Below are 27,181 nucleotides of genomic sequence, written 5' to 3'. Positions count from 1 at the left end.
GATGGCATGCTGTAACAGGGCAATGAAACCATCCGATGGCACGCCTGGGCACTCTTTTATTGTGGATGAGGATCTATTTCTGGACTTTGGAAATGAGCCATCCAAAAGTAAATGTTTAGTCAGCCTTGCAAGCTGTCTGAAATGCATGACGTGCCTGTGACAGGGTGGTTTTATGGGGATGAGGCTGACCTTTCTTTGCCAAATGTGATTCTGCTATAAAGAAAATCTGCATTCCAAAGAGATGGTTCGGTGTAGGTCAAGTTTAGTTTTCCATCCTAGAGAATTGAGCTGGATGGGAGAAAAGGGAGTCTGCCACTTCTGCAAGGATTCATAAGGGGGATGGGGGCTTTCCCTGACATGGAGTTTGTGTACTTCGGAATCATAGAATCATAAAGGTTGGAAAAGACCTCAAGGATCATCAAGTTCAACTGTCAACCAAACACCACCTAACCCACCAAACAAACCATGTCCCAAAGCAAAGAACAAGCCCTGACTCTGTGGCTTTGCCACAAAACTGAGGGTCACGGTCAATGTTTGCCTTGCAGTCATGAGCGGAGCCACTGGGCTTTGTGTTGGGGCAGGTTTCTTGCTTTGGCCAGGAGCTGCGGCTGTAGCGTGAGGGCAGGGAGAAGGGGGTGCTGTGAAAAGTGGGGCTTGGTCACGAGCTGGGGATGCCACGGTCATTGGGACAAATGGGGATGTGCCATCAGACACCGAATGGGCATCCCCACCTTGAACCAGTGATCCAGGAGCATGCTGCCAAGCAGTGTGGGGTGAGAGGGACAGATGGCACCAGCAGCTGAGTCAATGGCTTGGCCAAAACCCAGTTGAGAGTAGAAAACCAGATCTCCAGGCTTTGGCTGTTGGAGACACGCAGCTCAGACTGGGATGGTTGGGTCTGGGGCTGGGTTTTAGTTCATCTGGGAGAGGAGCAAGTTACAAAATGTGGATCTAGGTTCAGGTTACAATTCTGCTCCCCAGGGCTATTCCAGGTGTTCAAATATGAACTTTTGGCCCAGGCCCATCTCTAATTAGGCATATTCTTTAAAAGTACTTTCCTTCCTCGGCTCCTGTGCACTTGGCTTGTCTCCACTAGCCCTCTTTGCTGTGCTAGAGCACAGTTTGCTGGGTGTATTAATTGAACTGTTTGCACACCTGGTTTCCTGCAAGAATAGACACTGAGCTCTTTCTTTTGAAAAGTCTAGCCCAAAGGCTGTAAACAGGAATTGTGCTATGTCTGGAAAAGCTGAACTGCTGCTTATCTGTACTCCCTGGGGCTGTGGGAGCAGCAGCAGCTGCAGACATGGGTCAGTTGAGCATGGAATTCTTCCCACCAGTCCTGTTCTCCTACTCGACTCGGGTCCCCCAGCAGCTGAGGAACCACCTTCTCCACAGGGTTTTACTCCCCTTTATTGTGATGGTGACAGGAGGGGTGCCACTTGGCATTTGGGTCAGCTCAGATGCATATTTTGCCTTGTGTATGAAAGCTGCAGGTGTTATCCTGGAGTTATGTCCTGTGCAGGAGTGTTGATGGGACCTTTCCTCTCTTTTCATGGCTTTACCTTCTAAGGTTAGTTGCTGTCCAAGCTCCCTAAAAGCAGTGGTGGGTTCATCACCACTTACATTCTTCTAGTCATGGCCGAGGGAGATCTTTCATAACTTGTTGTGTGCCTTCAAAGAATGATTGTGGAATGAAAAGGTTGGTAAGGCTTGTGTGGTGCACATCAGATGAAGTGGTCCCTCATGGTGTCTTGGAGCTTAAAATGTATGAGCATGGATAAGTGCCATTGCACAACTTTGATTTCAAAGTCTAGGTGGAGGAGAAAGGCACCACAAAATCCCTTGGCTGATACTGTCAAGGATTTATTCTTCTGAACCAGGTAGGGAAAACCCCACAGAGCTTCCTCAGATGCTAAACCAGACCTTTAGACTCTGCTGGAGAGTTCCCCTTTGCTGCTTCATTTCTTTGTTGAACAGTACTTGGACTTCATCTGGAAGGCACCTCCTAACCTCTGTGTAAGACCATGAGTTGCGAAGGTTGCTGTTGGTGTATGGAGTGTGATGCTGATGTGCTGGGCCTCGGCATCTTTAACTTTCTGTACATCTTGAGGCTTCCAAAGTGCTGTTGCTGAAGGCTCCTGGAGGAGTCCCCCCAAGGAAGGCCCTCGGGAAGAAGGGCATGCAGATGCCTGGGCTGGGAATAGGGAACAGGAAATCAGATGCACCTTAGGGGAAAAATTTGCTATCCAAATTCCAGTCCAGCCAGAAACAGAAAGTGCTGCTGTTCCCAAAGCACTGGGGTGGACTGGGATTACTCCAACAAGCCCCCAAAAGGGACACAAAGACATCCATTGAGGAATGAAAGAAGGTGTGATATTAACTTTCAGGTGCTTGTTCCTTGGGAAAGCTCCAGCACCTGTGTCTGGGACCGGCACAACTCCTGATCGCCCAGCAAGCAGTGACTTTGTCGTTGAACTTTATGTTGGCACTGGTTCCTGCTTGGCTGCTGAGCGTTGGTTCTATGCCATAAGCGTTATGAGCTGTAAGGGCTGGGAAATCTCAGCTCTGGAAAGAGGCAGGGAAGGACGAAGGTGGCAGGTGCTTTCATCCAGGCTTGCGTCAGAACCCTTTGTGGAGGAAGAGGAGAGGGCTTACGCCATCAGCCCACTTACCTTTTCCCCCTGTGTAATTGTGCCCCTTTGCCAAAAAAAGTATTCGGTGCTTTTACTAGAAACCAGTGGCTAGCTGGATCTGGCGTGAAGCAGCATGACTGGTCGTGCTGCGCTCTGTGCTCCTCCTAATGGTATCAAATCGAGCAGGAAATTATTTTTGGAGCAGCGAAGCATGTTGAAACCCAGCAGAAGGCAGCTGTTTGCGTAACCGGAGTTGTGGGAGAGCTGCCTCCCTTGTTGCCAAGCGCTTGACTTCCTATGCTGGTGAGAAACGGTTTCCCCGCTCCCGGCGGTATGAGCAAATCCCCTTCGGCTTGGGAAGCTGGGCTTGCTTCAGCATCCATCATTCTTGTAGCGCCTGCTTCACAGCTCTGAAAGTCCCTGGGTACTTTTCTGCGGGGGTCTGGACTACCTGATTTGGACTCTTTAGGTCACTTCTCAGCCCCTTCCTTAAAAACAAATGACCTGCAGAATAAAGGGTTTGTCCAGACTTTCAAATGCTTTTCAGTGAACTCTCAGCAGAGATCCCCATCTGACAAACTGCCCATGCTGGAAGTGAAACCCAGCCACGTTTTTACACCTTGTCTGGATTTCTAGCCCCGGTTTGGTGCCCTGGTGGTACCTGAAGCACTTCGCAAGGATGTGTCCTGGCACACAGCTCCTCTGGCTGTGCTTTGGCAGCTCTTTATCAATTTGGCTCTTTCTGCAGCTCCCAAGTGTCTAACAGGGGCTTGATTTTTTTGGCGGGGCCGGGTTTTGGCATGCTGCTGCTTTTTCGCTCTCTGGCAATACTTTTTGTAACTTTTCTTTCTGCTCTGTTGCTGTACGCTGGTGTCCAGGCACTGGCCATGCCTCTTGGAGGTGCCTCCAGCTGATGGAGCTCCTGTGCAAACAGATTTGTCCCCTGGGATCTCTTAGCCCCTCATCCCAGAGCAGAAATAAATTCCTTCAGTGCTACAGCAAAAAGTCGTGCCCTGTAAAACAGCATCGTTAACGTGGGTTGTAGGATTGCGTTAGCCCAAAAGAATGAGATAAATCCATGGCTGCAGAGACGACAATTGGCCTGGTGCAGATGGGGCTTGAATTCCTGCCCCCAAAGTGCGATGCTTCTGCACAGAAGGGAAGCACCAAGCCAGTGCGGAGAGGTTTTGAAAGCCACCATGGGAGTATAAAGCCTTTTCTGTTTGCGGATTTATGATGTCATCCCTCGGTCATGCAAATGTCACCCCAGAAGAAAGACTTTTTCACATTACTGCCTGGTTCTGGAAAAGTCCTCCCTGATTATTCATGACCGCTGACTCCTTCGGCCATGTGCCCCTTTCCAAAGGGCTGGAGGGTGGAAAGAAATTCCCTGACATAGTGAAAGGCAGGAGAAAATCCAGCACACCCAAACTGAGTCAGTCTGGAGTATTTATGGGTTTCCAGTTGGGTAATTAAGTTCTCATGCAGCCTGGTTATGGTCAGAAAAGGTGTCTGTCCTGCGCCGGGTTGAAGTTTTTACCGTTACGCTAATGTATGTCGGCAGTGAGACCTCAGAGCTGGGGTGATGAGCAGGGTGATTTCCATACTCTATAATAAAGTCCTGGTGGAGAAGATTAAAAATGAATTTAAAAAAAAAGCTGTTGTTTCACTTTATAGTAACCTTTCAGTGTAAGCGCTTGATGGTTTCTGGGCGGTTTGGTAATAGATGATGGGGCCCTTTATTTCTGCCTGTCCCATCCGTGTCTAGGATTGCAGCTGTCACATATTTAATTGTCTAGAGCTGTTTAGTGTCTCGTGGTTTTAGTTACAAATCTAATTATTTTCTCCTTGACACTTAATTGCTTCCTGTGGCATTGTTATTTCCCGTGCCTTGGGTTTTGCTTGATTTGGTTTGGGAGGCACAGGATGGGGTGGATGCACCGTCAGAGACCTCCCATGTCCATCCTGAGTGTGCTCTGTGCCCTGCCTTTCAGCTCCGTTTCTTTTCTTTGTCGTGCTGAGCTGACCCTCCATTGGCCTGTGCCTTGAGCCCAAATGAGGGGGTTAAAGCAATCAAAACCCCCTGTTTGGTGGCTGCTCTAACTGGTCCTTTGCGCTTTGCCTGCTCCAAACCCATCCTGTGGTCTGCAGTGCTTCAGCCCAAATTTCGTGGGACCTACACTGAAGCATTTATTAACTTGTACCCCAAAAGGGAGTCCCATTTCCTGACAATAAAATACTATCTGTCCCGTAAAATGAAGTTAGTACGAGCCATAGAGGCTCGTATTCCTGCAACGCAAAGGAAGCAGCTGCAGACTTGGAGGAGCAGTGTGCTAAATTCATCTCAGTTTGAAACCACTAAAGTTAGTCCTATTTCTTCAGACGAATGCCATAGTTACATCTGAAGCAGTGCCTCTGTTTCTTTGCTGATATTTTACCAAAGGGTAGCTATAGGGATGGGTTTAATTTTTTTTGTCGCCTTATCTCTGGGAACTGCTTCAGTTCCGTTTCAGTGCCGTTCCTGCAAAGCGCTAGACTAAAAAGGGGTTTATTGTCTCTTTGAACTGCCTTTTGCTCTGAGGAATGAGGATATAATTGTAACGTAGGAAGGACAAACTGAACATGTTCAGGCTTGTCCTGCCTGATCTTTCCCTGTTGTTTTTTTTTTGGTTTTTTTTGTTTTTTTTTTTAATAATTCTCCTTGCAGCTAGCACTCATGATTGGGATTTTCCAACTGATAAAGTCTTGGCTAGCCTAGGGGCTAATGCGCTCTTAGCCAAACAAGCCCTGGACGGCTGGCTGTGCGGTTTCTTTTGATGCCAGCCAAGACCAGAGTTTGCCACTTTATTTGTGTTCACCACCAGAGCATAAATCTCTCTCTGTTCGTGTCTGCAGGATGAGTGCAGGGGGAGTCTTGGGCAGATGGCTTTCATATTCCCTCTGGGATAATTTTTTCCACATGTTTAGTGATCTTTCAGTACTCTCTTCTCTTTTGGTCATGTTTGGATTTTACGAGAAATAGGTCTGTGGAAGAAATTAAAGGCAAATATTCGCTGGACTTAAAGCAACCCAGAAAGAATATCCCTAAAGCCTTCAGATGCTGTGGGGTTTTTGTTTTAGGAAATCTCATTGTTAATGTAGTTGAAATAGAGGGTTTGTTGGCTGTATCTATAAATACAAGAAGTTGTGCTTAGTTTGAGTTGTTTAGTAAAAGATGGCCCTTGTCTGAGGCTAATTTAACTGCCAGCCTTGGTCTGAAGCAGGGATTAAAGATAAAGGTGTTGGTACTGAACCCATACCATCTTTTTTGCTTAACTGCCACTACTCGGTGACTTACTAAAGAGAAATTAATTCCTTTCCTGCTGTTAATCCGTGTCTCTGTTCTACGGCCGGGCCCTTTGTACTGGGTGCTCTTGTTTTGCTGGGTTTTGGCAGCCATCGTATCGGCACTGCTGATGCTGAGCCTCATCCTGTAACCCCTGTTCAGCTCTTACTGACTGCATCTGGTCCACCGTGCCCCCGGATGATCTCTTTTCCAACCCCTTTTCCATGATGCCCCCGGTGCAGCTGGGATTGCGGCGTTTCTCTCTAATTCCTCGGGATGTGCATGGCTTGTTTTACTTTGACCCTGTGGTTTTTACTCAGTCCTTCCTCAGAGAAGTTTCCACTGACTCAAATTTGTGATTTGAGTCAGGGCTGTGGGATGCATCCCCGGGGCACAGCCTGTTTCTGGGGCAGCTGGTTCCCGTGGAGCCGGGCCAGCTGACACTGGCGTGTGATGGCAAAGCTCCTCGGGAGGAATTATTGAAAAAGGAGTGGAGATGTCATGCTCTTCCAAAATCTACATATGCGTGCTTCTCCCATCAGGGAAGAGAAGTGTGGTCCACTGGTCTGAGCACTAAACTTTCATGTGAGAGATCTGATTTTTAAGGCTTTTTTTCCACCATGATCTTTATGGGACCTTACCAAGGCGCTTGGGTTTTCTGTGCTTCATTTCCCTGTGAGTACATGTGGGGCATCTGCAGCACCGTCACCTCTGTGGGGATGTTATGAAGATAAGTTGTGAGATTTCAATTGTGAGGTTTTCAGCTGCTAGTGTGTTAGGTCTGTCTCTGTATGTAAGAAAGGAAAACTTGATAAGAAAGGAAAACTTGATATAAGTATTATGAGAACTGATGTGGATCCAGGTCTGGAGATCCTTGTACTCTGGACACCCCAGCATTTCCCTGGTGCCGTACAGATGTATGGCAAACAGGCTTAGCAGCACTTTGAATTCCATGTTTTCATGTGTTTCCCCTGCTGAGAATAAAATTAAAGTGAAATAAAAACACACAACTCCCATTGCGCGCTGAAAAGAAAAAAAAAAAAACCCCACCTCAAAAGGTAGGTAATTTCATCATCAGCTTGTCTGCGTATGCAGGCATATTTGGTGGACTGAAAGCAGCCAGCTTCTGCAAGGCTCTGGGATATTGCAAGCACCGGTCTGAAATCCTTGTCACTGACAGCCCCTAAAGAACATGGCCCATTGCTGCCTGGAGTTACCTGGTAGCAGCATCTAAAATCCAGGTGTTCTCTAAGATGTCCTGCCAAAGAAGTGTGCGGCCTCTGGCTCTTGCAACACCAGCTGGCTTGAAACATAAATCTTCTAGGTACGGCAAACCCCAAGCATGCAGCAGGCCAGCGCTTTGCTCGTTGGAGCTCCAGCAATGTATCATCGGAGGTTTCCAAATTCCTCTGCAGACAGCTGGCTGCTCGCACCGCGCTCACCCCTCCTTGTTTCCAGCTGCTAATTTGCAATTAAACGCAACTAAAAATACAGTAAACACTCTGCTCGCAATTTTCCACGCCAGCCCGTCAGGTAGCTTGCCGTTGCCGTCATTTGGTGGTGAATGGTTCTGCCGTGAGCACGTGGCTGGGCGAGAGGCTGCCCGTGAGCTCCCTAAGATGTGGTTCACACCGAGCGCTCCAGTAAATACCAGTTCAGCAGAACGCAGCTGATTCTAACTGGCATCCCTGTAGGTGGTCTCGGTAGCAGGGCCAAGGTGAAATGTGGTGCAGAGAAGGAATGAAGTGCTTTTTCTCCCTAAGGGGAACACTTCCAACTGAGAGCAAAGGTGTAGTAGGCAGAGCTTGAAATGCAACCACTGCACCGGGGCTGCAGGTGTATAGGATGTATAGGAGACGGTGTAGTAGGCAGAGCTTGAAATGCAACCGCTGCGCCAGGGCTGCAGGTGTATAGGAGACCCCACAATTACATTTGACTGCTAAGAGTTGCATTAAATCTGTTTTCAATTCATTGATCCAAAAAGTACAAGCAACTTCAGCTAAGAATTGCATTAAATCTGTTTTCAATTCATTGATCCAAAAAGTACAAGCAACTTCAGTTAATACTGAATTAATGTGCTTTTTAACCCAAATAAATTATTTTCTACTATGCTAGACAAAGTAGTTGAAAAGACACCATTCGGTGCAAAGTTTCTTAGCTGTTCCTTGGCTAGTGTTTGTCCCACAGCCCGCGTACGGGAGGAAACTACTACAGTTTGCAAATACGACACCCAGAACAACCTCCTTTCTGAGTGTATTTAATATGCAGAAACCATTGTCATTATGGGATGAGGGAAACAAAATACTTAATTGGGGGAATTCAGTAAATATAGTACCAGTGAGACCACTCCTGGTTTGAGCGCACGAAGCCTGCCCAAGCAAGAACTGTGCACCTTTAATTAATGGTTTTGCCCGTTATGGAAATGGAGTGACTCGCTCTTCTCCTGCAGATGCCTCCTTCTGGGGTCAAACTCTTCATGAAATCAAATCGGCTGCACCACAGCCCTCAGGCTCTGGTTTTGCTGGAGAAAGGGTTGTTTTCAAGGGGCCCGTTGTGCAACAGAAGAGGTTGGAGGGGGATGCTGGAAAGTCTTCCACCCGACGTGTGAAATGTTTTATTTGTGACTTTTGGGTACTAGCATGCCAACATTGCTTCCCATACAAAATTAGCCCTAATGTGTCCTGTTTCATTAAAAGGTCTTACTAAACAAAAGGCGCTGGAGCCCTTGATGTAGCACGTCAAGGTTTTTTGCACCTCGAGGTAGGTGTTGGCTGCCACTTACTTGTTCCAAGGCGAGATCAGTCTGTGCGGTACCTCTGGTAGGATGCTGTATTTACAGTTACCTCCAGGTAAAGAAGTAACTTGTTTTGCCAGGGATTACGTAGCTTAAAAATGTCATTCACATGAACGCAGTGCTGGTAAGAGATGAAATTTAAGTGTCAGACTTGGCTAGTCGGTGACTTGTTAGCCTTTGGGTGTGGAGGGAGCCTTTCCTTTTCCATGACACCAGGATTGCTCTCTTGGATCACTGCAGTAGCCTCGCCAGTGCCCTGCTTGCAAAAGGGACTGGCAGAGGAAGGAGCTCAAATGCTTTGATGGGCCAATGTTTGGACATCTCCAAACATTGGTAAAATAGGGAGCTGCCTGTGACATTGGGCTGTCTGCCCGTAGTCCCATTGTCTACTTGCCTGTGCCAGGGTAGTGAGAAGGCACGCTCAACGGGGAAAGCCAGGGTGTCTGGCGTCTGTGTCTTTTTTTGGAAGGTGGGAGAGGTCTTCTTGGAAGTAGTAATCACCATCTGTCTCCTTTGTGCCAGCAAAGGCAGTGGTCCTGGCTTGCCAGAGCTCTCTTTGTGCTTTCTTTCAGCCAAATCCTACCCCTTCCCCTGGCAGGAACTACTCGGACCCCACCCTTCATCCTTGGGCAGCAAAATTCAGCTCTGCCCACGTGTTTCTTTGAGCCAGCTCTGAATAAGCAAGTGCATCATGATTGGTGAGAGGTAACAGCTCCAGCCGATGCCAGATTTGCAGCTCCTCCAAAGGCACCGCAGTGAGCTGAGACCTGACCTGCTGGGAGTGCAGCCTGGGTTACTATAGCAAATCCTCAACGGTTTCCTGCCCAGCTGAGTCTTTTGGAATCCAAAGTGTCGTAACCTCATGAAAGCTAGAAAAAGCTTGAACTCATTCAAAGATAATTTCATGCCACCTCCAGTACTCTATGAAGTCAGACATGCTGTAATGTATGATTAGCGATGCGTTCAGAGATGAGTCACCGGGTAGTCTAGCAAGCACTGCTCACCTTCTAACCAGTCTGTGCATGGGGCTCCTTACCCAGCGACACACCCAAACTGAGCGTTTGAATAATTTACCCCATTCTGAGATTGGAAGAGCAGCTTTTGTTGCTTAGTTTAAAAAAAAAAAAATTACTTCAAGGTTTTGCCACCCGTTAGGGAACTATGAAGAAGAAGAAGGTGGGGGGGACCTATTATTACTATTATTATTTTGGATTATTACTTTGCATGGTTGGAGTATCCAAGAAAAAGCCTGGGAAAAATCTATGTTTATGAGATGGGGGGTTGCATCTTTGTGTTATGTTAAACAGTCAGTTGACAAGATACGTGAACATTTCTTGGACTGAAATGTAGCATTGCCCTTTCCCAACTGAGTGTGCCAAGCGCAAAGTGAAAGTTGTGGTTATTCTGATTTATTATTTGGAATGTTTAAGGATTGCAGGGAAGAAGCAGCATTTTCCAGGGAATGAACAAAAATGAGCCTGTCCGGTTTGTGAGGTGGTGGTGGAAGACATGGTTTTGATGCCTGCTGCAGAGGAGGAAATTGCACTGGCATCTCAGTGTGATCTGATATCCTTTCTCCAATAAAAAAAAAAACAGAATAAGAATCCTAGGGAAGAGAAAGAGTGGGACAAACTTGCGTTAATACTTCGCTGATTACTTTTTCAGCTTCCAGCTATTTTCAGCTCAGGGGGTTTCCTGACATGAATGGATGTGTTTCATGACTCTTTAGTAATCATAGAATCACAGAATGGTTTGGGGTGGAAGGGACCTTAGAGATCATCCAGTCCCACCCCCTGCCATGGGCAGGGACACCTCCCACTAGCCCAGGTTGCCCAAAGCCACATCCAGCCTGGCCTTGAACACTTCTTCAATGGATCATTCTTCCAAGTCCTTGTCCAGTCTCTCCTTGCACTTGTCTAAACCTTTTGCTTCTGCAACACCAGTAGCAACAAACTCCTCTGACCTTCTACATGTTGTGGGAAGAATTAGGCCTTTCTCTTTGCTTTGAACCGGTCTCCCCCAACTTTGGTGCTTCCCAGTTCTCGTGGTAGAAATGACCGTGTCAGTCACTTCTTAATCCCCTGCTCTGAGTCCCTCACAAACCTGTGGACCTTTCTTAGATATCCCTTGGACATCTCGTTCCTGGGGTGAAGGCTCTCAGCCTTCTTAGGCATAGACCTGGTCACCATGAATTGTCCTTATTGCCGTTCTCTGAACCTGTCCCACTTCTTAGATACCTTTGTGAGGGGAAGAGATTGCATGTACTGTTCCAAGTGCTGGTGAACCAGGAGCTTATACAGTGGTCTAATGAGGTTCTCTGCTCACTCGCTGTTTCTTTCATTAATACCTAATGATTGATTAGCTGGGCACTGAGCCGATGGTTTTGTGGAATAGCCTATGATAGTCCAAAGCTCTCACTCCTGAGTAATAGTAAGCAGTTCAGAAACCATCATTTCATATGTGAATTTTGCTTTCCCCTCGTGCATGGCTAAATTTAATCTGCCCTGACTTTCAGCTGCCACGTTATTGCACAATCCCTCAGCCCTGTCAGGGCCACATGCGATTCTCTGCTGACTGATCTTTTCCCCAGTACTCTTTCAGTTGCGTGTCCTCAGCAAACTTTCTTACCTCACTGCTGCTGCAGATCATTCGCAGATAGATGGAACAGCAGATGTCCCGGCCTCACCGGTGGGATGCCTCTGCTGTGAGAACTGACCGCTTACACCTACCTTCTGATACCTATCTTGACCTGCCCCAGCTCATCCAGTGTTAGCGTTGCTGGGATCAAAGCCAGATGTTGCAAGCCCCCATTCAGGGAGCACAGCTCATACCTGGTCCTTGTCTAGACTTCTCCATTTCTAGACGTTCAGGGTGATTCTGCAGAGTATGAGGCAAGCAATGCCTTAGCCAGCCCGCTGGCTAAAATCTTTTGGGGAGTGCAGCTTTTTTTCCCCCGTTTGCTATAAATGCATGTAGCTGTGTGGGTACTCAGTGCACTGAGATACCAACGGGGTTGTCTATGGTGTGCGATAGGGAAAAGCGATAATCATCCATACAAGTGCAAGCTTTGAATTAGCAAAGTGCAGTATTTTGAAATAGGGTGTTTTACCAGAGAAGAGCGCGGGAGAATCAATGATACTTGAAATGAGTGGCGCATTATGGGCAAAGCATGCAAATCCGCCCACGCCTTATTGAAGCGTAACTGATATGCCTCTTCCGGCAATTAGCTGAATTCCTTGGAAAAGAGCTGCGTTGGATCAGGCAGCAGGACGGGCTGGTGCAGGCAAGGCTGCTTCAGCTGCCTGGGAATTAGCATCTTGCCACAACCATCCCCTTCACGCCCCGGCAGCGGGATCTGCCGGGCTTGAGCTGGGGCTGCAGCAGGGACCAGTTTGTTTGAGCTGCTTTGCATTGCTGGGATTTTCTCTGCAGCAGGCGCTGCGGGGGACAGATAGCTTTGTTGGTGCAGAGCCCGTGATGGCCAGCCAGCCCTATCCATTCACCCAGAGCATCGCTGACAGAGAGAGCTCTGCCAATGGAGGATTTTCCCTGTGGAATAAGCCCAAGTGTTTTATTTAATGCTCTGCACTGACCTAAGTGTTTTTTTCCTGCAAGGCAGAGTGTCAAGTCCCACAAGCAATCCTCCTTGTGCTGGGTTGTGCAAATGTCCCTTAAGGGAGGTTAAGCCACAGGTAGCTCTGATGACTCTGGGGATGGCTGTGAAGTACTGGCCCCGTCAGGTGCCTGGTGTCCCCAGCACACGGCAGCTCTGATGTGCTGCTGCTGGTGCCCTCCTGGCTCTCTGCCCTGTAACGCACCAGTGCTGATCTGCAGCGTCCCTCCCTCGCCCGGCTCTGACGGAAACGGGTGATGCAGGATGCCCATACCCCCTTTCATCATCTTGTCCTTTCCCATCACCCGAATTTTCCAGACGTGGCTGCCACTAGCAATAAGCAGCGTAATGAGTTCTTGTCTGGGGGTGACTCATCCTCGCCCTGTGAGGGGCTGTGCGGAGGGTGCAGACGCAAAGTCTCGCCACCTCCTTGGACAGTCTTGTCAAGATGTCGAGTTCACCAGAGTGGAAAAGAGCCTCCTGCTCCCCCCAGAGCCACAGCAGCCCGCTTCTGCTGCCCCTCAGATAAAACATATGTGTCAAAAAGGACACCCTGGCCTTGGTTTCTGGCTGCATCGGGGCAGCGAACGCCCTCCTTTCCTTTCTGATGCATGGGTGAAAGTGGGTGTCCGCTCGGGTTTTATGTTCTGTCTCTAGAGAAATCTTAAGCTCCCAGTGAAATAACAGGAAAATTGCAGCCAAAGGAGTCCCACTGAGGCACTGCAGTGACATACGGGTGATTTATCCCAGGCGATTTGTCCTGCCTCTGCTGAAGTACCTTCTACCTGACCATGAGGAAGCAAGTGCAAAAGCGCATCCTCCGGCACGTGTCCCTGGGAGGCTGCATTTGTTCCCACGTGGGATTTAACGCTCTTTCAGCTAGCATTAACCTGCTCTCTTTGCTTCTCATACAATTTTCACATGGACATTTTCTTGGGCATGAGAGCCAGGGGAAAGACTCACACTGTGCTTATTTGTGCCTTTGTGTAAGGTTTTTTCCACGAGGGCAGGAAGTAGGAACTGTGGAAAGGAAGGTTTGAGGGTTTTTTTGTTCTCCTCTGGGAGGCACAGGTAATGTGATGGGTGGTGCTGGTGCCCTTCGCTGGCAGGGCTGCCTTGAAGCCTGCTGAGCACTGGGCTGCCTGGGTTCATTTGTGTTGCTGGGATGTTTCTTGCCCTGGGCTGTGGAAGCCAGAGTATCTCTGTACGTTTGCTTAAATGTCCTAGGAAATGTGTGAAATTTTTTGAAGGCTCAGTAAATCTATTTTTGATGGAGGCTTTTGTGGTTTTGTTTCCTGAAGAAGCTTTGTGCTTGCTTTTTTTTTGTCTTTAGGAGGAATCTCAACAACGTAGACCAGACCACAGTGGGTCAAAGATAAAATACATTCAGCAAGCACCATCCAAGGCAGTAAAACAAAGTTCCTTGAGCAAAATCATCACTAATTGACAATAAGTTATGCACTAGGTTCATGTATCACTAAGTTATCAGGAACATAGAGGACACTGCTCACTTTCTGACACACATAAAGCTGTTTACAGGACGGAATGGTTTGGTGGCATGGTTTCACCTGGACTTCTTTTTTTTCACCTTCGTTTTTTGTTTTTCTTTTCTTTTTTTACTCCCCAGCTGTTTTTCACCCATAGCTGCAGTGGATAGTGCGGCCGGACTGCAATCAAAGAAATATTTAGAGAGTCCTTTCAGAGCTCTGTAAGGAATCTGGGCCGGCTATGAATGCCGGCTTTATGCAGCACTGTTTTGAAGTAGGAGTGAGTCACTAAAAAACAATTTGCGCTCTCTCCGTGTTCAACTTTGACTTTATTAAGAAAAAGAAAACAAACACAATCCCATTCACTGCTGAAATACATGCTGATCCTTTAATCCTCAGGGAATCGTTGGGAACTGCTTCCTCCTCGAAAGAATCGCCGTATTGACGCAACATTTAATTGTGCAATTACACACGCGTGTTTCTCCTGGGCTTTGCAGAGCAGGGCTCTGTGGCTGGAATGCTAATCAAAAAGCGATTGATAGCATCTCGCGGCACACACACAGCCTGAACGCAGCCTCCCAGCTGGCACCAACCCCTAGGTACCTTTGTGGGTCTGTCCCAGCCTTTCCAGGCTGGAAACCAAAGATGGGAATCACAGCCCAGTAAGGTCAGAGCAAGGACTGGAATTTGGGCTGGAGCCCAAAACTGTATCTCGTATGGGTTTGTTGGAGCCTTCCTTGGTGGAAGCAGGATGCTCCAGTGCCCTTCCCTCCTTGGCACTGCCTGGGGGTACCAGCGAGGATTCTGTTCTGACGCCCTCGTCTGCATGCTGCAAATAGCACCTGCCTGCAGATGCCTGGTCAGTGCCCTCTCTCCTGTGCCACCGCCTGATCTCCGCATGGTGCATGCGCCTTTGCGGGATTGAATTTTTCATGGAAGTTTTGCTACTGGGAAATGATCTGTATATATACATATACATATATGTATATATACACACACATACTTGCTTGGCCAGGCTCTACTTTCCAAGGGCTGCATTTGCTATAAACTCCACCAGATTTTTCGGATGCTTTACATGTGCCACCTTCAGGGGCATGTGACACTTGGGGCAGAGCCGCAAAAAATAACCTGCGGGAGTTGGGGAGCCTCGGGGAGCCCTTGCCACTGTGTCACTGCCTCATGTCTTGATTCAGAAACTGAACCCTGATTGCGCTCGTTTGCTGTGTGCTAATTGACCGTGATGGGAGTGGGTTGCAAAGTAACGTACAGCATGTCCTTTCTTCACCTCACCGGGGAAGTGGGGTGCACGTCAGGATTTACAGTTTCCTTCAAGTAAATACAGAGTCTGGTTAAGCATTAGATGGGAAGAAATGCATCCCTCCTCCAGCCGGCTTTGAATGCTAATATTTTCTTTGGGTTTAATCTGTTTACCCTGACATTGCTATTAATGGTTTCATCATCAGTTCTGCTTTCCCACCAGCATTAAGGATGGAGTTTCCAGATGGGCAATCCTAACTGTCAGACACTTGTCCCTTATCTGTGGCCACAGGCTAGCAAGTGAGCCCTGTACCTGGCTGCACCGCTGGGCCCATAGCAAGCGTGCCCTGGGCTGGCCATCCCACTTTTTGAAACCCTTTTAAATTCTTTTAATGGATGCTTTTAATGCGTTCACCACACATGCCTAATGGATTCAGGAAAATGAAAAGAAGAGGCTTTTGTTAAATTGTTAAGCAGCATCTAGGTAATGGTATGTGCTCCTGGCCTCCAGATCCCTCTGCTCATGTTTTCTTCTTATTTCTCTGAAGGCTTTAAGTCAGGCCAAGCTGAAGCTGCTCCTGTTGGTAAAAAGTAGCAAAAACTATTTCTCCTCCAGGTTTGGCTGATTTCTCTCCGCCCTCCTGGCAGCAGGACCCTGGGGTACATCCGTCCTGTGCAGGACAGGGCGATGCATTTTGTTCCTCCCTTTCGTGACAAGGCTGAAAACACACAGAGAGGAGCAGGCAGCTGTGGTTTTAGCTGACAGCCTGAGAGGAGCTTTGCTAGTGGAAAAGCCCAGGGAAGAGCAAGGAAGGCTGCTGACAAAAGGCAGCAAGGGGCTCTCTCTCCAGATGCAAGAGAAGCAAAGGAATTATAGGTAACATGCTGAAGTATGCAGATAAAGTTACCCGCGTTATTTTGACCATAAAGGCCAGGACGGTGAAGGCTCTTAACCTCTATTAATTAGCCAGAAGCTGGAAGAGGCGGCACAATGAGCTCAGCTGCAGAAGCTGCTGCACCCTTTTGCTCCCTTTAATTTGATTGTATTAGTCCTGCCCGTGTCCTTTGTTCTTCCGCCGCGCTCAGGAAACCTGCTGCTGGTTTTGGCAGGGCTGGCTCTGGCTCTACACGGCTGGTTCGCAGACAGCCAGGAGGGATGAGAGGGAAGGCAGGACTGGGAGAAGGTCCCGTGGGAGGAACCTGCTTGATGTGCCTCATTTTGTCTTAATAGTGCCACCGCATCCCTTCCCGGCGAAACTCCCTCCGGATAGACCAAACAGGCAAAGCTGAGTGCAGAGGGACTCCCACTGAATTCAGCGGACGTGAGAGTTCAAATCTTAAATCTAATAAAAAAAAAAAAGTATGACCCAAATCTTGTACAGCAGGAGCTGCCAACCCCTGGCCTTCAGCTACGCCAAGGGTTTGGGGTGTCTCGCCTGGAGCTTAGCTGTTCTGTTTTGTACCGTTTGTTCCTCATCAGACCAGTAAAAAATAAGGGCAACAGCTTAGCCCTGGGTCCTCCACCTGCTTATCATGCAGAAAAGGGTCCAGCGAGCACAGCAGAGTGATTATCAGCGCTAACCCCCAGCTGTTTCCTCTGATGGTGGCAATAGCATCACCGTTCCCCTCGCCAAAGCACTGGTCCTCAGGGCTGCTGTGGGATGCAAACCCTCCCCTGCCCTCCTACTGCTTGCTGGGCTCCTCCAAACTGTCCCCACCTCCTCCTTCCCACCCACCTCTGCAGGGCTGCAGCTCCTCTCCCAGCAGCATCCCACTGGTGCCATACTGGAGGGGTGACATCATCATGCATAATGATGATCTTAGAGGTCTTTTCCAGCCTAAATGATTCTGTGGTTCTAAAATTAATGTTTTGTAACAGAAACATTAGAAAAAAAAGAAATGAAGATATGTCAGAAAACAAAAGAATGACCTGCTCTGTCAGTATGGCATTTTTTATGACCCTTGGTTTAACTTCATCTTTCTTAAAGAAGCAAACAAACCAACGAGATAGGTGGTTTCTGGACACAGATGTGTTACTGCCAATTCCAGCATTCATCCCTGCCGTGGAGGACAAGAAGCGGAGCAGCTAACCTGCGGGTGTGCCTTCATCACCTTTCCATCAGCAAATGATAATGCTGAACATGTGGAAAAACGTGAAGCGCTTACAGAAAGCTGTGGTTAAGGGATTTTCAGATTATTTTGAAGGCTTCATGCTTGTCTGGGAAATGCGATTTTGCGCTCTGTATTTTACTGGGGTTCTCTGACTTCAGAGTCCAGCCATACAAAATAGCACAAATCCATTACAGCAAGCCCAGTTTTTCCCAACCATGTAAAATGTCAAGGGTCTCCTCTCCCTTTCACAGCAATGAATTATCAGCCCTATGCTTGCAGTAAAGTAGTTCATCATTCGCTTACTAATTTTACAGGGGGATCTTTCACTCATTGCTTGCTGTAATTCTTCTTGGATCTGAGGAGTAAAACATGTTTGTGTTGGCATGTGGGAGTCTGGAAAACCCGAGGAAAAAATAGGACTGGAAAGGAAGATTTTTCTGTCCAACGAAAATTTTTGTGATGCATTTTTTCCATAACAGAAGTATAGAAATCCCAAAAACCATGAAGCCAGCTGCAGCTACTTATTTTGATTATTTTATCCTTTCCATTTTGTTGGTGAATTTATGTTGCAATGCAAAGTAGAAATTCTGGATTTCTTGGATAAAAATTTGGGTCTAAAAAGTTGTTTTCTATAGTTTGGGAACTATTTGGCAGAAAATTTTAAATCAGAAAGTGGCAATTTGCTGCACTAAAAATAAAAACTAACGATGCAGTAAATGACTAATTTTGTGGTCCGGGGTAATTAGCGGAAGAGCTTGGCGGATGGAAGGCGGCAGGTCTAAATTACTGCACTAAGTCCATGTGCAGGAAGATATTATCTGACTTTGTTGTTATTAATTATAATTAATGAGAATTAAAATATTCACCTGGGTTTTTTGCCATTGCTATTAGCAGGCATGCTTTTATATATATATATGTATATATTTGCTCTTTGATGCTTTTCTCAGTGGCTTGCACCTCAATCCTTGACTGTCTTGCTCTGGGACTTCAATAATACTCCAGAAATTATTCACATTGCCCCTTTGTCTAGCATGGAGGAAACTTGAAGCTTTTACAGTTAGTGCTGCTGGTTATTCCACAAAACGCCATTCCTGGGGATGCAGGGACAGCATGGTGTCCTCTGAGTTTGCACACTTCCAAAGCCTTCTCTGGTGAAATCCAGGCATCACGTTGCTGAAGTCCAAGGGGCTTAAATCTCAATGCTCCTAAGACACCATGACGGTCACTTAGTCTTGTTCCCTCCACGACACCAGCCTTTGATGTTGCCACTGGGCATCCCCACCCCAACCCTGTGTCCTGGGGTAGGTTTTAAGCACGTTTTATGAAACCCTTTGACTAACAGGGTTCCCAGGATGGGGTAGACTTTTAATGAGCTGGGTTAGCGGATAATTGCTCTCACTGTTGAAAACCAAACACACTTCTCCCTTTGTTTTCAGCTAGACTCTCCCGAGTTTCAGTCTTCCAGCCCTGGACTTTGCTCCACCTGTGTTTGGCAGAGTTAAAGCCCTTCAGAGTCTGAAATCTTCCCACACGCCCTTAAAGCCTAGGAGGAGTCATTTCCTAATCTTCTCTTTTAAAAGGACAGCGATAATTGAGGACTTACTATTGACTCTGTTGACTTTTCCATGGTTTGTGTTTGGGTTTTTTAGATAAGTTGTAATTGTTCCTTTTTATCATTGTACAGCAACTGTAAATAATTGCTGTTCTCTGAGTCTACATCTAAGGATGTGGCCCCACTTCTGTTAAAGATCCAACATTTCAGGCTCTGATGGACAGTTGAAGGGATGTTGATTTGGTTTTGGGCACTTTGGAGAAAAATAGATGCATCAATTGAAGTGCTGCTTACTCACCTCCTCCGAAAGTTTTGTAAGTCGTGTTTGTTATTTTTAGCGGCTCCTTTTTAGGTGGCATTGTATCTCTGGTGGTTTCAGTTCTGGTTATAGACTGGGCTGTATTCTGCCATCTCTAATCATCTGGAGTACTTTCTTCATTTTCCTTAACCTGGGCTAGTGGGAGGTGTCCCTGCCCATGGCAGGGGGTTGGAACTAGGTGATCTCTAAGGTGCCTTCCAACCCAAACCAGTCTGTGATTCTATGATTCTAACTTCATTTGATTTTGCTGAGAAGTTTCAAGGAGTGAGATGATACTTAGATTAATTAAATTGAGGATTAGATGGAGGATTAGATGGATCTTAACAAGCAGTTGCTGTGCTTTCCCTGGGAAGAGTTCTAAGCTTCGTTAAACCAAGAGAGGCTCTTTTCCCCTGACACTTATGGATTTAAAAGCATTGTGTTATACCTCATTACTGATACAAATGATAAACTGTCTTGATTATCTTGATGGCAATAGCCATCTTTTGGTGAAATTTCATATCCAAAGCCCCCATGAAAGGATGTGAGTTCATCTATAGCCTTGTGTACTGTGACTTCAAGGGGATTGCTCCTCATTCAAGTGCCCAAGCCCTTGAAGGACAGAGCTATAAATGTCTTGTTTATGCTTTTTATCCACTTACCTGTATCTTTTCTGTTTGCAGCCTTTTTGTTCCTCTGTATGTCGGGCTGGTGGGAAATCTCATAAATACCATGATAGCAATGGCTTGGATCCCTTTGCAGCCTAAACCAAAGTCAGACCATCATGAGGCAGAGCACAGTAAGTATTTAGCGTTTATGATAAATAGCACACGAATGGGGATGGAGGTTTGACATGCTGTAAGGACTGCTAAAGGACTTGGGGTTGCATTTAAGGCCAACAAGGTGCCAACCTTGAAATGCTGAAATTTTAATGCCTAAGATGTGCTTGTGGAAGAATGTTATTCCCTACCTGCTGCCCACTCTGCCATGCAGAATTGAAGGCTTTCAGCCCAGTGCTTGGCCACACATCTCAGAAAAGGTGAATGTAGCCCCTGTTTTGGGGGTTGGTTTGGCCCACCACAGGAGACAATCCCACTGTCTCACAGAGACCTCTGCGACCTGGCACCAGCTCCCAACCTTCTGCCATCGGCAGGAAGCTGGTGCGGCAGAGATGTGCCTGTTCGGAAAGGTAGTGGTGAACCAGAGCAGACGGTCTCAGAGTTTCTTCCTTCCTGCCTCTAACCTGTATAAATAGAGTATTAATCAATATGTCATCTTCTGTAGGCACATCACAGTCTGGTAGCATGTTCAGCATCAGAGAAATCCTACGCCTGATGAAGTTTCCAGGAGTAATGGAGATTTTCATAGTGAAGGTCTTCTCTGGACTTCCCTTAGGTGAGTCTACCCATCACCCATGATTGCTGATGTATTTAAAATAAGATGACATACATTGTAGAGCAGGTTTGCTCAAGTTACTGAAAGCACATTGCGTTTGATCACGGAGGAGTGAGGATTCAGCTCCTAACTCGATGCTGGATGCTTTCAGCTACTTAAGGTCAAAACCCTGGGATGCAATGTGGAACAGACTGCTTGTCACAGGCTGCTTTCACTTCTGGCAAATCACTTCATCTCCTTACCCCATCTCTCTGGCTGTAAATGTTTTTTTTCCTCTTGCCTGTCATTTCTGTTTAGGCTGTAACCTCTTCAGGGCAGAGGGAAATAATTTGTACTTTGCGAGAAACACCAAGGTCCTTCCTGATTTTACTTAATGATTTTAAGAGACATGTGTACCCTAACCTTTTTCCCACCAGCTAAAAGCTATTGCTGGGTGAGAGGCTGCAGCTGCTCTGTCGGCTGCGTGCAGGGGACCCGCAGGATGTTTCTTCCCTTGCATGTTGATGGTGGTGCTTGTCCTTCTGTTCTTTATATATTCTGTTCAGTTTTTTGTGTCATGGTAGGAACTCGCTGCTACTCAAACCCAATCCCAAACCTGCCTGTTTCCCAGCTCCCTTTGAGTCAGACGCTGTCTTGGCATAGTCTGTGTCTCCAGATTTACCTGGTTATATATATCCTTGGCCACAATTTAATAATCTGTAATTTTGCCTAACCTTTAGCTTCATTTGCCCCACTTGTCTAGAGCAAGCCAGCATGTCAGTCATGTCAGCGGCGGTGTAAGGACAGGGTGATGTTCTCTGCCGTTCCGCACAGAGAGCCTTCATGGCTCTTTTCCCAGTCCAACCTCAAAGTGCAGTTTCTCTTGATGATGATTTCAAGGATTGGATTTTGTGCACATCAAAACACATGCACGTCACGCATGGGAACAAACTAAGGCACTTCCCTTCCAAACAGGGATCCTAAGAGAGGATTTAAGGTGCCTTAGCTTTTATACTTTGCAACTTTTTCCAGTTCATCTGCATCTGGAAAAGCCCTTGATGTTTAAATAATGTGAAACATTACAAATTAAATTCTAATTTGTAAAATGTAAATTCGGTTTCCAAATGAAAGTAGGTTTGGCTGTGGAGAGTGGCTCAGTCGGAAGGGGATGGCATTGCTGGGCTTGGTCACGTTCATCTTTTATTCCCTGCTAAGGTGTAGACTAACATGCAGGGTAGTAACGGATTTCCGATTGTTTCTTTGTTTTTCTTTTTGTGAGTAGTTAGCAGTGGCTGAGATCAGTAATGCCAGTTGGTCCTACCCCACCACTGCAGACAGGATATAATCTCGGTGGACGGCTGGCTTGCCCTAATAGTGAACTTTTTTAGTTCTTATGAAACCAAACTTTTAAAACTGTATTTTAAAATAAGTGTGTATAAATTGAGTGTTTCATAGAATGAGACAGTCAAGTGATGTTTTAAAAGGGTTTTCTTGATGATTCTGGCTCATTTCTCCGCTTAAAGTAGGATTCATTTCTCTGTTTAAAAATACCATCCCAAGACCACATCAATATGCAATCTGCACAGTCATTTCCTGTGCACTCTCCTTTTTCCAAAGGCTGGGCAAGATGCACTTTGTTGTAGTCGTCACTGCTGAAATGCAAATTCCTCCCTGTTGCAGAAGATGTTCTTCTTTTCCTGTGCACAGCAAAAACTCACACCCAACCAAAATAAACATCTCCTGCCCAAAACTGCAAGGGAACGTCTAAGCAAAGAGAAAGGAGATGGTGAAGCTGAGATTTAAGGCAGGACATGGGCTATAGTCTGTTACTGAAACGGCTGGGAGTATTTCAGTGAGAGCAGGAACGGGCTCACCTGAGGCACTCCTATTACAAGTATAGTGAGAAGCGATTAAAATCCCAGTGACTTCTCTTTGCAGATCTCTCTTCAGGCTGGTGACCATGTGATGGCAGCGGAAAGGGGGTTTGGCCATCACCTCCTCCTCTGCAGCGCACAGCTGGAGGCTGAGCTCCTCCTGAGCTCATTTACCTTTCATCTCCCAGCTGCAACCGTATAATGAAATAGATCACCCAAATTACAGACCTTTCGCTATTTACTTTGTAAACAAGTTTGTGATATACACAGAAGAAAATCTTCTGTTCCTTACGGTTCTCATTGTTGTCTAAAATTAGCTTGTTGGAGACTGAAAGACCTTCTCCGAGAGGGCTGCGGGGCTGGGAACCTCCTCCCTGTGTTGCATAAAAGCAGAGACGTGGCTCTGTGCCTCTTGCAGGAGGGAAGCTGCCAAGGGATGGATGGGCAGCAGAGCCCTCCAGCATGGCCAAATTCCATCCTCAGCTGACCTGGGAAAAGTGAGCCTCATTGCATTGCGGTAGAGAAGAGACAGAAAAGAAAACACGAGGATTAAAACGTCAAACATACCTTTTACTGACCAGAAATCACCAGGGTCTTGAAAATACTGGTAAATAGCTGCTTGTATGAATCTCTGGCTGCCTAATCCCTTTGGAAAACCTGATTTTGATGCCATCACTTTAGCACCTGCTCCTGATTTGTAAAGGGACTTTCTGTCCCATGCGGAGCAGGGTTTTGCAGTGGACCCTGGGGCTCTGCATCCCATCATGTTAGCAATCCAGCGTGGGAGGGCTGGGATGGGCTCCCAGAGCCTGTGCTTGCCTTTTCACACCGGTTCTCAGTACGGATTGCTGAGATAGCCCTACCAAAGCCACGGGCTGCTTTTAGAAATGCCATGTCTTTTTTTTTGAAAGTACAGTTTTTGAAAATGCAGAAAATAACCTGTGTCTCCTTGGTGCTTTTCCTCACCTTTATCACATCCTGCAAACCATTTCCCTGCCTTCTGTTGCATAACCCTTGTTACTCATCCCTCTGGTGCCATGTTTTCTAAGGAGTTCACTTCTTTATTCAGACCCCCCCCACCCAAATAAAAGCTGAGGTTTCTGAGGTTATTTTTTGCTATTTTCCATTTTTTCTCCTGTTGAAAACCTGAGCCTTGCAGTGTGGACTGAGGTTTATTAGTGTGGATTGAGGCTCTTAAACTGTATTTCTTGTTAAGTGGATGCCCCATCCCTGGAGGGGTTCAAGGCCAGGCTGGATGAGGCTTTGAGCAACCTGGGCTAGTGGGAGGTGTCCCTGCCCATGGCAGGGGGGTTGGACTGGATGGTCTCTAAAGTCCCTTCCCACCCAAACCCTTCAGTGATCCTGCGATTATCTGGGCAGCTCCTGTGTGGGCTTTTGGTGTCCCCAGAAGAGCCTGAGGACCCCAGTGAGCCCTCCCCAGGGGAGATACATTGCTCACATGGCTGCATTCAGCTGGCCTGCAGCCTGCCCAGATGGGACCCGCTGAGATCTTTGTCAGAAATGCTTGTTCCAGTGAGCATCACATCCTTTGAGTTCAATCTAGGGCTCGCCTTGCGGGTGTCACCAAGAAATGTGTTGTCAGTGGGAGAGACCCCCGCCTTAGTCACTGAAAGAGGAGGGAGCAGGGGGGTGTCTCTTCTCCAGCCAGCTTTAAGTGACCATGCCGGCACAGGGGGTGACACCAATCAAAGCAGAGCCCTTTGCATCTCCAGGGGAGCTGTGCAACGTGTAATGCGCGTTAAAGAGCACAGCCTATCCCCCTGCTCTGAAAGAAACGGGCTCATTTGGAGGAGAGAGATCCAAATCTGCCTGAACTTGGTGAGGGACTTCAAAGGGGAGCGGAGCTGCAGGAGCTGGCGCGTGGTACCAGGAAGAAGCGTCGGGTATGTAGGAAGGTCGAGCCTCTCCTAGGTGGTACCTGCAGCGGGATGAAGGGCGAGCGCCCGCTGCGATGTAATCTCCCTGCGAGTGAAACGCGGTGTGGTTTTTCTTTCATTTCTTCACATGTGCCTTTTATAAACATGCGCAGCTCTGTTACCTGGTTTGGATGTTGTGAGTAAATACAGTTATTTGCATGTTACCTTAAGCTGGCTTTGAGCTAAGAGCGATTTCAAAGGAACTGAGTAACGACGGGGTGCGCTCCGTGGAGGGGTGTGGTGAAGACACAAATCTACACCAGCCCCAGCTCCCGGGCACCTTCTCCAAGTATCTGCCCCCATCCATCTCCCCCAGTGCTGAGGGGCCGGTGGTGGCGCAGGCATCCCCATTAAGGGGGGAAGAGGTGTCCCCGGTGAGCGGTGGGGTTCGGGAAGGCTTTGAGGCTGGTCCTGGGGTGGGAGGGTGGTGGTCCCTCAAGGCAAAGGCTTGGGGTGCTTGGAGGGAGGTCTTTGTTGGTGCAGATGCTCCACTGGTGGCAGCGCCACTGGGCTGCTGGATGTGGTGGAGTTGTGCTGGTTCGTCCCGGTGTGAGTGCTCTGCGACATTTTGGTCAGCAATTTGGGATCGCTCTCCTCACACGTCTGGGAAGCGCCAGCAAGGTCCTTCCCATGCTGTGGGGTTAGTGACTCACGTTGCCAGGCCACAGGCTGTCTTCTCAGTCCTCACACGTTGCCTCCTGGGCTCTCTTTTCCCCAGGAAGAGAGGACAGCTGCTCCCTGCTTACCCAGTCTTTGCACCTCGGAGCATCCTACGAGGAATGGCAGGACCCCTGAAGGTCATCCACTCTCTTCCTTCCCCAGCAGGATCAGTGCTCTCTGACAGGCACATCATGGGGATGTTCATGTGCAGAGAGCCCAAATTTCCTTCTGCCTTGGTCCATCTGAGGGGCATAAGACACTCGGGGAGGCAGCAGCCTCCTACCCCATAGAGCAATGTTTTGTTATAATATTTTTTAATTAGATGGCTCATTGTGTACGATGGGAGCGTGTGTACACGTGTCTGTATTTGTGTACGTTTTGCAGTGGGGGAAGCACACACTATTGTATTTTCATGTGAGATTAAGTGAGCGGGCATTTTCCGTTACACTTACCAGAAATTACCTTCACGGAAAAGCAGACCCAGCCGGTCCGTACTTTTCCAACTGCTTGTGTCCACACCACCGTTGGTCCAGGAGGGTGAGAGATTTCCAATGCCACCGACGTCACTGCTGAGGGGCGCAGGGACAGGCTGTATTTAGGCTGATGTCAACAGGTTGTTTCCCAAGCAGTGTTCCCAGCGGTGAAAATCAGGCAAAAGGGCTGAGGAATCCAATCAGATTATAGTTGCAGTCTTGTCTGAACAAATGTTTTCTTGCTGCCTTAATGGTTAGCCTGGCTTGGGTGATAAAAATATTTACCAGTTTATAATAAACAGCTGAATCTACAGCCTACGTAGTCACATTATTTTAAAGATGAAAGAAAGGGGGATAAAAAAGTGAACATTTAAAGATCAAATTACTACACTGACTTTGAATAGGATTCTGCTCATGTTTATATCCAGTCCCAGTAACCCCAGGGAGAGCTCCTGACTCATACTGGAGCTGAGTGGGAGCAGGGTCTGGGCCCCTATATGCAGTGCAAGTATATTGATGTATGCTTTTCGTTAACCCCCCCTCTAGGTTTGTTCCTGATTATGTTCTCTGTCATCTCCATGGATTTCTTTGGCCTGGAAGCAGTGGAGGCTGGATACCTGATGTCATATTTTGGTGTCCTTCAAATGGTGAGTGAGGTGGAAGTCCATGCTCTCCCAAATCCAGGTGTAATATCAACAGGCAAATCCTGACTCTGCCACATGGGGTTCAGAAAAATAGAAGTGACTCCAGATTTATTCTATTTCTTGGAATGGGAAGAAATCAGAGGAAGGAGTGTCCTGAAAGCTTTCTTCCCCTTGTACCTCCTTGCAAAACGTTAGGTTGCTCAAAGGAGCTGAAATTTCCTTGGTCTGATATGATGCCCTGGTTTTTCTAACAAAACTTACATTGAAGCTAAAGTGCCTTGGCTAAGGTTTTCGCTGGTGAAGGTTAGCTGATTTACATTTGTTCAGTAGCAGCCTGTACATTTATGTGAGTAGATGGTTTTACTGGCGTTTTCATAGATACCTTCAGTGTTGAGGAAGGACTAATTTCTGGTGCATGGAAACAAGCACAGCAAGCTTGTACATTAAAAAAAAATAAAAATAGGCAGTGGTACACGATCAGGAGACTTGCAAAAGGGGTAAAAGGGAAAAGTCAGCTGAATTAGGCAGTAGCAGGGCCAAAAAAAAAAAAAAAAAAAAAGATGCTGTGTTATAGCAGAATTTTCCTTTTGAAGGAAGAGGAAGAGGCTAATAATTTTGCAGCAAGAGCAACAGATGGTTATAAGCAAGCCTCAAGGTAGGAATGCAAGTTAAGCAATATCCTGAAGAAGGGTGGTCTTGTTATTAAGTCTGCCTTCATTTCCTGGGCATTGCCGCAGAGTTCCTGTGGGATCTGGAGGAGCTCCTCATCTGGGAAATGGCAGCTTTAGTTCCTTCCCTTGTGATTTGGATTTGGCTTAGCGTTACCAGCTGCTCAGGCTCTGCCCTGGTCTCACCAAATCTGGGCATTTGGCAGAGCAGCTGAGGAGCATGGCTGTGCCTCAGCAAGCGGAGTCTGCAGAGTAAAACGGCCGGAGCTGAGGAGCTGGTGCCTTGTCTGCTCTGGGAGGGTGGCTTTGGACTGGATGTCACTCGGTCCCATGAGCTCAGCGTCTGCTACCAGGTGGAGGCACCCTCCCATTCAGTCTTGTCGGAAAGAAAACTGGTTTGCTTCTGTACAGCATGGAAGAAGCATGACCAGTGGGTGATCAGCAGCTGCCTTCCAAAGCACGTTTCTCACCCAAACTCCA

General features: G+C 47.4%; 1 protein-coding gene across 1 annotated transcript in view; it reads left to right on the top strand.

The window, feature by feature from the left end:
- Positions 1–27,181, top strand: part of SLC22A18 (solute carrier family 22, member 18) — a 58,653-nt gene that overhangs the window by 14,055 nt on the left and 17,417 nt on the right. The window contains exons 5-7 of the mRNA XM_010076167.1: positions 19,755–19,870; positions 20,356–20,466; positions 25,936–26,036. Coding sequence (XP_010074469.1) covers positions 19,755–19,870; positions 20,356–20,466; positions 25,936–26,036 — 328 coding nt within the window. The remainder of the gene's footprint in view (positions 1–19,754; positions 19,871–20,355; positions 20,467–25,935; positions 26,037–27,181) is intronic.

Source organism: Pterocles gutturalis, unplaced genomic scaffold (assembly GCF_000699245.1).
Source record: "Pterocles gutturalis isolate BGI_N339 unplaced genomic scaffold, ASM69924v1 scaffold14913, whole genome shotgun sequence".
Lineage (NCBI taxonomy): Eukaryota > Metazoa > Chordata > Aves > Pterocliformes > Pteroclidae > Pterocles > Pterocles gutturalis.
This window is presented reverse-complemented; position numbering and strand designations above follow the sequence as displayed.